This window comes from Pituophis catenifer, unplaced genomic scaffold (assembly GCF_029215685.1).
Source record: "Pituophis catenifer annectens isolate HBS135680 unplaced genomic scaffold, rPitCat1.0.hap2 SCAF_1, whole genome shotgun sequence".
Classification (NCBI taxonomy): domain Eukaryota; kingdom Metazoa; phylum Chordata; class Lepidosauria; order Squamata; family Colubridae; genus Pituophis; species Pituophis catenifer.
Genome location: NW_027256881.1, coordinates 3,460,936 through 3,473,370, shown reverse-complemented (window position 1 = coordinate 3,473,370; position 12,435 = coordinate 3,460,936). Strand labels below are relative to the sequence as shown.

General features: G+C 44.8%; 1 protein-coding gene across 3 annotated transcripts in view; it reads left to right on the top strand.

The window, feature by feature from the left end:
* The window catches only part of VMP1 (vacuole membrane protein 1), a 155,485-nt gene that overhangs the window by 13,443 nt on the left and 129,607 nt on the right, over nt 1-12,435 (top strand). For 2 of the 3 annotated variants that reach the window (XM_070932001.1, XM_070932003.1), the window contains exons 2-3: nt 9,959-10,057; nt 11,916-12,051. In XM_070932001.1, the coding sequence (XP_070788102.1) occupies nt 9,985-10,057; nt 11,916-12,051 (209 nt within the window). In that variant the 5' untranslated portion in view covers nt 9,959-9,984. Of the gene's footprint in view, nt 1-9,426; nt 9,522-9,958; nt 10,058-11,915; nt 12,052-12,435 lie in introns of those variants that run through there. The other variant, XM_070932002.1, reaches the window with a different exon arrangement.

The following is a 12,435-nucleotide window of genomic DNA, read 5'->3' as shown; positions in this document are numbered from 1 at the left end:
AAGTAAGGGTATGGCTAGCTGATAAAAGCTAAAAAGCTTGAAATAGATCTATACTAGTCTCCCTTTATTTCTTTTATTAGCAAAATAAAAGAAGTATTTACGAGGCCACCGATAACCTCCCACCGGCCAATCCGCTCCCACAGAGAGGGTCTCCTCAGGGTGCCGTCGGTCAAGCAATGTCGACTGACGACCCCCAGGGGGAGAGCCTTCTCTGTGGGGGCACCCACCCTCTGGAATGAGCTACCCCCAGGAATACGACTGATCCCGGACCTCCGTACTTTCCGCCGAGCGTTGAAGACCTTCTTATTCCAGCAAGCCGGGCTGGCTTAAAATTTTAATGGGCTATTTTATGGGTAAGGGGTTTTAAAATTTGGGGAAGCCAAACTGATCTAATTCTGTTTTAATTTATTTTAATTTTTATACTGTATGTATTTTAATTTTGGCTGTTCACCGCCCTGAGTGCTTCAGGAGAAGGGCAGTATACAAATTTAATAAACCTAACCTAACCTAACCTAAAATATAAATTTGGTATAAAATGGTTTGTCGTCAATGTGACTGCTTGAGGGCTCCTGGATTGGAGCTGAAAGGCAAAAGGGAGCAGAATGCCCCCTCCCACATGTTGGGGTAGACCAGGTGTCTCCGTAAACACTTAATTTATATATATATATATATGTATATATATGTATGTATATACACACACACACACACACACACACACACACACACACACACACACACACTTATATATATATATCCTGTTCTGTTGGAGCAATTAGATAAAAGTGGGACTATGATGAAGGATTTATACCATATTCCCTTGCTAGCAAAGTAATTTTCTCTTACTCAATTCTATCCCTCTTGGATAGAATTGCCCATCCAAGTTGTCCTAATTATTCTTTTAATTTTGGATTTAATTGAAAATCTCTTTCTGGGTGTTCACAGCATTAAAAATATGCCATCTTTTTTTTTTTTTCAAAGATTATTTTTAATCTTTCCACACCATCTCAATCTTTGTCTTCACCTTGTAAAACTTCATCGCAACTCTTGTGCAGTGCAGGCTGAATAAATCTGAATTAAAAACCGATTTCCCTTTTTTTCCACCATTAGAAAAGCTGCTCATGCTTCAAGACATAATAATAAAAGGAAACCCTGGGAGGTGTTTTTTTGTTGTTGTTGAAATGGAAATGTAATTTGGTTGCTAGGAGTTTTTGATGGGTCTTCACCCATCTCTAAAGGGGGGAAAGAATAACAGAATAAAGCAGGGAAGGGACCTTGGAGGCCTTCTAGTCCAGCCCCCTGTTCCAGCAGGAGACCCTATACCATTTCCAACAAAATGGTCATCCAGTCTCTTCTTAAAAAACACAATGGGTGTTTGATGTTTCATTCTTAAGTGTAGCTTTTAAGATGGCCCATGTTTTGACAAGTGCTTCATTTATTTACTGTGTTTCCCCGAAAATAAGACCCTGACTTATATTTTTTTGAACCCTGAAATAAGCGCTTGGCCTTATTGCCATGCGCTCAAAAGCCCGATTGGGTTTATTATCAGGGGATGTCTTATTTTGGGGGAAACAGGCTGTCTATCTGTCTGTCTGTCTGTCTGTCTGTCTATCTTCTTCTTCTTGTGCCATACCCGTCATCGGACATCGGCGATCATGTTGACGATCCTATTTTTATCAACAGCCACATGAAAAAGTGCTGTTGAGTTTTGTCCAAACCGGTCCCTTAGATTTTGAAGCCATGATGATCTTCTTCTGCCTGGACCTCCTCGTTTGCCTTCAATGTTTCCCTGGGGGATTAAGTGAAGATGCCGTATTTTTCCGGGTGTCGCATCACATGTCCGAAATATTCTAACTTTCCCTTTTTGATGGTTTTGATGATTTCCCTTGATGATTTTCTCAGGCGGCTTGTCACCACCTCATTTCTGATTTTGTCAACCCAGCTTAATACGTAACAGGCGCCTGTAAATCCACGATTCAAATGCTTCTAGTCGCTTCAAGCGGCCGCCTGTCAGAGACCCAACTCTCTGCTCCGTATTATTTATCTATATCCTGCCTTAATTATTTGTATAGATGACTCACCTAATAACAACTTTCTCCTATTTTTCCCACAATGACAACCCTGTGCTGGGTTGCCCGAGGGATGGTGATTGTCCGAAGGTCACCCAGTCGGATTTGGTGCCTAAGGCGGAACTAGAACTCACCATCTCCTGGCAATTGACTCAAAGGATATGTTGACAGTCCGATCAATTAGTGATGTACTTCTGGTCCACGGGATGTTCCATAGGAAGGGACCACGATAGGGGTCTTCTCGTGGTGGCCCCTTCTCTATGAAATATCTTTCCCCTGGCGGTTTGATTGGCCCCCATCTTACTGCTTTTCCAAAAGGCCCAGAAAATGTGGTTTTTGTCAACGGGACTGGAGATGCAACCGATCAAGTGACTGATTTTTTTGTCTTGTTACTGCCTTGTGACGTTTTATGATTTTTATAGAGTGGATTTTTAGTACTGTAAGCTGCCCAAAGTCGTATATAAGAGTTAGGCACCCAAATAACTGCCTATTTTTTTAGGCAGACAAAAAATTATTTTGTTTAATAAATAAAATAAATTAAGCAGGTCCTCTAAACAACAGCAGAGTTAGGGAGGTTCTCCAAATCTCAGAGGGAACCACATTCCAAAGGGCAGGCACTGCTACAGAGATCTATTGAGATCCACTTCCAGGATCTTAATAGATGCATTACAGCTAGTCCTTGACTTAGGACCACGATTGCTGCCAGAATTCCTATGGCTAGGGTTGTTAAGTGAGTTGGGTTTCATGGCCCTTTTTTGCCACATTGTTAAGCGAGTCACTGTACAGTAGTCCTCAACTCACGACCACAATTGAGCCCAAAATTTATGTTGCTAAGTGAGAAGTTTGTTAAGTGAGTTTTGTCCCTGTTTTATGAATTTTCCGGCCACATTTTAACATTCTTAATTGCGGCTGGTTCTTTAAAATTCGGTCTGATGTTTGACTGATGTGGTTAGAAAGGTTGTCTTTAAAATAATTATTATTACTTTAAAATTTATATTCCACCCATCGAAGGCAATTTCGAGTGGCCTACATTTTTTGAATTTTGATCACGTGACCAAGGGGATGCTGCAACGGTCATAAATGTGAAAAATCTCGTTTTTCTGGCACTGCAAAAAGTCCCTTTTTGCAGTCCCATTGTAACTTCAAAGGGTCACTAAGCAAACTGTTGTAAGTTGAGGACTACCTGTACCACTGGGAAAACCAGAGCTTTCACTCTACGGACCTTTGTCGGCAAGATGATGTGTCTGTGTTTTAATATCCTGTCTAGATTTGCTCTTGCTTTCCTCCCAAGGAGGAAGTCTCTCTTAATTTCATGGTTGAATTCGCTGTCTGCATTGAGGGGGTCATCTAGTACAGCCCCAATTCTAATGCTTCAGCTAGATTAAATTGCTGTTTATAAATCTCTTTATAAACCGTTTTGTAAAGGCCCCGTTTTCAGCCTGGATGGCCTCCTGCAGCACTCTGCTGGCCAAAATGGGACGTGGGGGGGCGGCATGCACCCCCCCTGTGCCCCGTTTTGGCTGCCACAGGCCCTGTGGGCCAGTTCCTTTGCTATTTCCAGGCCAGCCCTGCGGGCCAGATTTAAGCACCTCACGGGCCCCATCCGGGCCTTGAGTTTGACACCCCTGTCAAGATCCAACCGATGTATAAACTTGTGATGGCAAACCTCTGGCACGCGTGCCACAGGTGGCATACAGAGCCCTCTCTGCGGGCACACGAACCATCACCAAATCTCAGCTCCACCTCGCATGCACACGTGCCTCCCGCTGATTTTCGGGTCTCTGCTGCGCATGTGGGGGGCGGGGTGCATGCGGGAGATGTGCGTGCATGCTGGGGGGGGTCTCGTGCATATGCGTGGGGGAGCGGGGGGCAGTGCCCCCCGTGGCCTGTTTTGGGCCTAGCAGGGGACCAAAAACGGACTGCGGGGTGGGGGGTGGGGCACTTTCGCCAGGCGATGACAAAAAGGTTAACCATCACTGGAATAAACCGCGTGTCAGGACGTGTTACACAACTCTTATTTGAAATTCCCTTTCCCGTAATCTGAACCCTTTGGGGTAGGTGTCATACAAAACAACTCTATTTCACTTTTCCAAGTATCTGAAGAAAGCAATATATAGCCTCTGACTCATTTGCACCCACTCCTCCGTGAAACCTTAACCTTAAACAGCTCTCTCCTTTCTCCATAAAGGAAAGTATAGTCCATTTATAAACTCAGCCATTAACTGAAAAGTGGTATCCCAAAGCATACACTAACTAGATTTATATTGCAGTAAATCACAGCCTGACTTGTTTAGCTAATGCGCTGTGTGTACTTAAGCAATGGGGCTCGTAAGCTATAATTTAAGCTTAGTGTGTTGCATGAACGCAACTAATTACATTTTGCTAGACATGACGCATTAGGTCAGGTTTTTCAGAGATGATTTCCTTACCAGATTCCTCAACGCCTTCAACCGTAGCAGAGCTTCTAATGTACAAGTAGTCCTCGACTTAATGACCACAAAATTTCAGCTGCTAAGCAAGACAGTTGTTAAGTGTGTTCCCCCCCTCCTCCCATTTTACGACCTACCTCTCTTGCTAAGTGAATCACTGCACTTATGAAGTGAGTAACACAGTGTTTAAGTGAATCTGGTTTCCCCATTGACTTTGCTTGTCAGAAAGTAAATTGAAGAAGTTTGGAAAAATTCTTTAAAAATTCAGGGAGCTGTTCAGAGATGTATACGTAGTCCTCCACTTACAACAGTTCATTTAGTGACCGTTCAAAGTTACAAAGGCGCGGAAAAAAATGACTTATGACCATCTTTCACATTTACAAGCATTGCAGCATTCCCCCCCCCATACTCACGTGATCAAAATTTGGAAGCTTGGCCACTGTCTCATACTTACGATGGCTGCAGTGTCCTGGGGTCATGCGATCCCCTTTTGCAACCTTCTGACAGAGCAAAGTCAATGAGGAAGCCAGATTCATTTAACAACCATGTTTCTAACTTGGCTACCCGTTTTTTTCCAAAAAAAATGGGCTGAAAAAAGCTTCAAAAATGAGCCGAAAAAAGGCAGGAAAAGGGCCGAAAATGGGGCATGCGGAGGCCAAAAACTTTTTGTTGTTGTTTTCCTCTTCTAAATTTAGATGCGTCTTATAGTCCAAAAAATACGGTGCTCAATTCCAACAACCGTTCTTTATATGTTTTAGCCTCCAGTCCCCTAATCATCTTGAACGCTATCTAACAAAATGAAATTCAACAGTGAAAAAAGCAAGGTTCTACATTTAGGGAAGAAAAACAAAATGCACAGGTACCGTATATGTGGTACCTTCCTCAATAGTAGTAACTGTGAGAGGGATCTTGGAGTCCTAGTGGACGACCATTTAGATATTTATATTTATTTATTTATTTATTTATTAAATTTATATACCGCCCTATTCCTGAGGGACTCAGGGCGGTGAACAGCGAACGATAAAAAATACATGTAATACAAATGTTAATTAAACAAAAACCAATTAAAATATACTAAACACTCTGGTCCTAGATAATTCAAGACATCCCAGTTTAAAATAAAATCGAAAGCAATATAAAGGGAAAGTTAGGCCAGGCCGGCGTGCTGAAACAGGAATATGAGATATGAGCCAGCCGTGTGCAGCAGCTGCCAAAAAAGCCAACACAGTTCTGGGCTACATTAATAGGGACAGAATGAAGATCACGTGAAGTGTTAATACCACTTTATTTAAGGCCTTGGTAAGGCCACACTTGGAATCCTGCATTCAGTTTTGGTCACCACGATGTAAAAAAGATGTTGAGACTCTAGAAAGAGTGCAGAGAAGAGCAACAAAGAGGATTAGGGGACTGAAGGCTAAAACATACAAAGAACGGTTGCAGGAACTGGGTATGTCTAGTTTAATGAAAAGAAGGACCGGGGGTGACTAGGGCAGTCTTCCAATATCTCAGGGGCTGCCACAAAGAAGAGGGAGTCAAACTATTCTCCAAAGCACCTGAGGGTAGGACAAGAAGCAATGGGTGGAAACTAATCAAGGAGAGAAGCAACTTAGAACTAAGGAGAAATTTCCCGACGGTTAGAACAATTAATAAGTGGGACAATTTGCCTGCAGAAATTGTGAATGTCCCAACACTGGAAGGTTTTAAGAAGATGTTGGATAACCATTTGTCTGAAGTGGTGTAGAGTTTCCTGCCTAAGCGAGGGGTTGGACTAGAAGACCTCCAAAGTCCCTTCCAACTCTGTTATTCTATTCTATTCTATCTTGGTTGCTCTTCTCTGCACTCTTTGTGCAGTCCCAATGTCTTTTTTACGTTGTGGTGACCAAAAAAGGAAATTTCCTTAATGCTTGGTTATTTTTTTGCAGATGTTTCATGGCCCAACTAGACTACCTAGCACTGATGTTGTTACCTAGTTGGGTCATAAAACGTCTGCAAGAAATCCACCAAGCTCAGAGAACATCAAGGACCCCTCATTTAAACCCTGAGCTACGAATACTCTCCTCTCCGTTGGTCTCTGCAATGGGCCACCCACCCTTCAGACATTTGAGGACAGCCATTGTCTCTCGTTTCAACCTTCCTTTCTGCAAGCCAGCATCCGTTTGAAATGTCAGACGGAGGACGGCACAGGTTAAAGGTTCTGGATACCAAAGCCAGCTGGCGTGCTGGGCCACAAGATCGCAATTGCAAAGCACACTGTCCAACAGACACACAATACGTTGTGCCAATACTCAATGCAGCATTGTTGAAATTCTCACACGGACGACAAAGAACGACTTGTAGATAGAGGCTTCCCACTCACAATCCCAGGCCAAGGAATTGGGGGGTGGAGGGGGGATAATGGCTTTCTTCCCAGCCCCCTCCCTCAGCCATTATTTTTGTGCTTTATATTAGGGCAGTGATGGTGAACCTTTTCCGGGAGGATTTTTCATCAGGTTTGCCTGATCCGCCAGTTGCGTCCCTTTCTAGTTTGGGACTCCCTACACACAGTCACTCATGACCTCATCACCTCCCTTCTGGACTATTATAACGCTCTCTACATGGGGCTCCCCTTGAGGTGCACTCGGAGGCTCCAACTGGCGCAGAGTACGGCCGTGCGGGTGGTTATGGGAGCGACGTGGAGCTCCCATGTAACACCTCTCCTGGGCGAGCTGCATTGGCTCCCGGTGGTCTTCCGAGTGCGTTTCAAGGTTCTGGTTACCACCTTTAAAGCGCTTCATGGCTTAGGACCTGGTTATCTACGGGACCACCTGCTACCACCAATAGCCTCCCACCGGCCAGTACGCTCCCATAGAGAGGGGCTCCTCCGGGTGCCGTCGGCCAAACAATGTCGACTGGCGGCCCCTAGGGGGAGAGCCTTCTCTGTGGGGGCACTTACGATCTGGAACGAGCTCCCCCCAGAGATACGAAGGATCCCGGATCTGCGCACCTTCCGTCACGCGCTTAAAACATTTTTATTTCATCAAGCTGGCCTGGCCTAAATCTTCTCCTCTTTTAAATATAAATTTTAAACACAAATTTTAATCTGTTTAATTATGGGGTATTTTAAAATTCAGCCAAATTATTTAATCCGTTTTAATCTATTATAATTTTGTATTTCTGTGTTTTATCTTCTGGCTGTTCACCGCCCTGAGTCCTTCGGGAGAAGGGTGGTATAGAAATTTAATAAAATAAATAAAATAAATAAATAAATTTTCAGCACCGAGTGCCCAAACCGGAACATGCGCCAGAGCGCCAGAAACCCATACACTGGCCAACTGGTCTTTGGGTTTCTGGTACGCGCATGCGCGCCAGCCAGCTGGTCTTTGTGTGCGTTGGAGCAACGGAAACCCGAAAAACAGCTGGCTGGCTCATGCATGCCTGTTTTTTGTTTTGTTTTTTTGGCTGTTTTTTGGGCCATTTTTTGGCTGTTTTGGGCCATTTTCAGGCTGTTTTTTGGGCCATTTTCAGGCCGTTTTTGGCCCGTTTTTGGCTGTTTTTCAGCCCGTTTTCAGGCTGTTTTCTGGTGCCCCTGAGCCCGCGAAGTCCAGCTGCTCACCAGAAACCAGAAGAGCAGCTGGCGACAGCACACATGCCCTCTGCGTTCCACCTGTGGCATGCGTGCCATAGGTTCACCATCACGGTACTAAGAGGTCCCGATTATATGGATGAATGAAAGAGAGCCCTGTACAGGTAGTCCTCGACTTATGACCGCAATTCAGCCCCAGATTTCCATTGCTAAGTAGCACGGTGGTTCAGTGAATTTTGGCCCATGTTATGGCCTTTCTTTGCCACAGTTGTTAAATGAATCAAGGCAGTGGTTAAGTTAGTAACACACAGTTGATAAGGGAATCTGGCTTTGCTTGTAGGAAGGTCGCACAAGGTGATTGGTTAATTGCTCTGACCCTTAGGAAATGTGTATGGAGATTCTCAGTCATCCCGGTCATGGTTGTCCCAAAGGTGCTTTTTTCAAGAGGCAACTGGACTTTCTGGTTTTTCTTTGAAGACGTTTCGCTTCTCATCCAAGAAGCTTCTTCAGTTCTGACTGGATGGCGGGGAATGGAAGGATTTATATTCCTTGCAGTAACGACCAGCTGCCTGCAAGGAATATAAATCCTTCCGTTCCCCACTATCCAGTCAGACTTGAAGAAGCTTCTTGGATGAGAAAGAAAAACCAGAAAATCCAGTTGCCTCTTGAAAAAGCACTTTTTTTTTTTTTAATTTGATTTATATGCCGCCCTTCTCCAAAGACTCAGGGCGGCTTACAATGCGTTAAGCAATAGCCTTCATCCTTTTGTATATTTATACAAAGTCAGCTTATTGCCCCCACAAACTGGGTCCTCATTTCACCTACCTTAGAAAGGATGGAAGGCTGAGTCAACCTTGAGCCTTGGTGAGATTCGAACCCTGCAGTAATTGCAGGCAGCTGGTCTTAATAACCAGCTTAATAACAGGGTGCCTTAAACCCCTGTACTACCAAGGCTCTTTTTGGACACCATTAGGAAATTACGCCTTAGTTCTAGGTTGCTTCTCTCCTTGGTTAGTTTCCATTGTTTCTTGTCCTGCCTTTTGTTGCTTCGGAAAATAGTTTGACCCCCCTCTTCTTTGTAGGAGCTCCTCAAATATTTTAACACTGCTATCATGTCCTCCCTGGTCCTTCTTTTCATTTATACTAGACCAGGGGTCAGCAACCCGCGGCTCTGGAGCCGCATGTGGCTCTTTCATCCCTCTGCTGCGGCTCCCTGTTGCTGGTCGGCTTCACAATTGATAGGGCTTTCGGTTAGGACAGGTAGAGGAAAACGGATGCCGCGCTAGGAGGAGACTCTATGGTGGGGGAACGGACTTCCAGTCAGCAGAGGAAAAAGGACGCTGTGCTAGGAGGAGACTCTATGGTGGGAGAACCAGACTTCCGGTCAGCAGAGGAAAAAGGACGCCACGCTAGGAGGAGACTATGATGGGAGAACCGGACTTCCGAATTGAACAGCGGCTTCTGGTTAGGACCTTTGTGGCTCTTTGAATGTTTAAGGTTGCCAACTCCTGTACTAGACGTACCCAATTCCTGCAACTGTTCTTCATATATTTTCACCTCCAGTCCCCTAATCATCTTCGTTGCTCTTCTCTGCACTCTTTCTAGAGCAGTGTTTCTCAATCTTGGAAGCTTGAAGATGGGCGGACTTCAACTCCCAGAATCGCCCAGCCAGCGCTGCTGGCTGGGGGATTCTGGGAGTTGAAGTCCGCCCATCTTCAAGCTACCAAGGTTGAGAAACACTGTTCTAGAGCCTCAAGTATTTTAAGATTGCTATCATGTCCCCCCTACTCCTTTTCATTTATACTAAACATACCCAATTCCTGTAACCATTCCTCTTTGCCTTGAAACTGACTTCTACATAATAAATCTGGTTGATGATTGTGTTTTAATTTTGATGTTAGGCACCGCGAAGTGACTGACCTATGAGATGGCGCAGAATGGAAGACGTTGTGACTTGAGGCGCACCGCAATGAGCAAAGTGCTCAACGGAAACTTGCTAGGTACGTTGGGTCGGTAATAAATCATTCCTGCAGAATGAAACAAAGTACAAGTAATCCTCGACGTGCGACCACAATCGAACCCCAACATGTCCGTTGCTAAGCGAGACATTTGTGTAGGGAGTTTGGTTCCATTTTATGACCTTCCTTGCCCCAGTGGTTAAGCAAATCCCTACCGTTGTGCAGTTAGTAACAACATTTGTTAAGTCAATCCGGCTTCCTCATTGACTTTGCTTGTCAGATGGTCATAAAAGGGGATTGTGTGACTCCGGGACACTGCGACCGTCATAAATAGGAGTCACTTTGTCAAGCGTGATGAATTTTGATCGCATGACCATGGGAATGTGGCAATGGTTGTAAATGTGAAAAACGGTCGTAAGTCACATTTTTCATTGCCGTTGTAACTCTGAACTAGACGAACTGTTGTAAGTCGAGGACTACCTGTACAATGTGCTTACAAGTAGTCCTCGACTTACAGCCATTTGTTTAGTAACCGTTCAAACTTACAACGGCACTGAAAAAAGTGACTTACGGCCAGCCCTCACACTTGTGCAGCATTCCCACAATCAGGTGATCAAAATTTTGGCAACCAGCATGTCTTTACCTTCCGGTTTCTCCAAGTCACATGATCACCGTTTGTGACTTTCCCACCCGACTTCCGATAAGCAAAGTCTGTGGGAGAAGCGGATTTGTTTAATTATTTATTTAGCCTACGGCATATCGTACATGGACTTGCAATGTATGTATTAACATTTCACATAGAGCAGGGGTGTCAAACTCATAGCCCGGGGGTCAGATCCTGCCTGTGAGGTGTTTAGATCTGGCCCGCGGAACCACCCTGGTTCCGCGCGCCAGTGAGGGACTGGCCCGTGGTACCTCTGCCAACGAAAACGGGCTCCCGAGCTCCGTTTATGGCTGCGATGACCTCCTGCAACCCTCTGCCAGCGAAAATCGTCCCTCCCGAGCTCTGTTTTCGCAGGCAGAGGGTTGCAGGAAGCCATTGCACCCGGAAACGGAGCTCGGGAGCCCGTTTTCACTGACAGAGCACGCGGGTTGCCATAGGCGCCCCCGACATGAGTGACATCGAGCAGGCCATGCCCTCTCTGGCCACACCCACCCCAGCCCCCTGAGGTCAAACGGAACCATGATGCGGCCCTCAATGAAATCAAGTTTTACACCCCTGACCTAGACTAAAAAAAAAATTAATAAAATATGAATGTTAAAAGGATCTCTATTCAGATACCAATATCTGGGCCATTTAGCCATTGAACTGCGGTATCGTTTACATGAAAATCAGATACTGGACCGGTACATGCCCTCAAGTTATGACCAGTTAGAATATGATCCTCAGTTTGACATGGGACCTACACTTTGATCGACATTTCTGTTGTTAAATGAGACATTTGTTAAGTGAGTTTTGTCCAATTTTTGCAACTTTTCTTGCCACAGTGGTTAAGTGAAAAAGTCCAAAATCATTGTTGCTAAGTTGTTTGGCTGCTAAGTGAGACAGTTTGTTAAGTGAATTCTGTCTCATTTTACGACCTTTCTTGCCACAGTTGTTAAGTGACTCACTGCAGTTGATAAGTTAGTCACCCCGTCATTAAGTGAATCTGGCTTCCCCATTGACTCTGCTTGTTCAGAAGGTCGCAAAAGGTGATCATTTGACCTCGAGTCATAAACTGTCATAAATATGAGTCAGCTTCTGAATTTTGATTATGTGACCACAGGGATGCTGCAAAGGTCATAACTGTGGAAAAACGGTCAGAAGTCACATTTTTCAGGGCAGTTGTAACTTTGAATGGTCACTAAACGAACCGTTGTAAGTCGAGGATTACATTTTCTCCCATTTCTCCTTTTCCAGAGCCCTCTTTGTCGCGTGAACAAAGGCGGAAAGAACAAGAGGCGCGTCAGAGTATCGTCCTCTGGGCAAAACCAATTCTTACCTTGCAGTATTTCTTCCTGGAAACTTTAGCAAATTTGAAAGACTGGACCATAAAGTAAGTGTGGGAGAGAAGGAAAGCCCTGCCTAAGGGTGGGTGAAAGGCATAAACTGTTCCCTCTGTCTGTCCTTCCTTCTCCTGGTCCTCCGACTCTCTCCGCTGACCCAATTCCAGATTTCCTGGGCCTTGGTTAGTTTAAGAAATTAGATAATTTTTCTCCCTTTTACATAAAACAGAAAGCACTTCTGATTAAGAGGACTGGCCTTGTATGCTCTGTAGCAGGGGTCACCAATCTTTCGGACTTCAGGGACCACTAAATTCATAATTTTAAATCCCGCGGACCGCTAATACGATCTGCCTAATGACTGGCTTGGTGGGCGTGGCTAGGTGATCATGTGACTGGGTGGGTGTGGCCAATTCAGTGTCACTCATGTTGAGAGG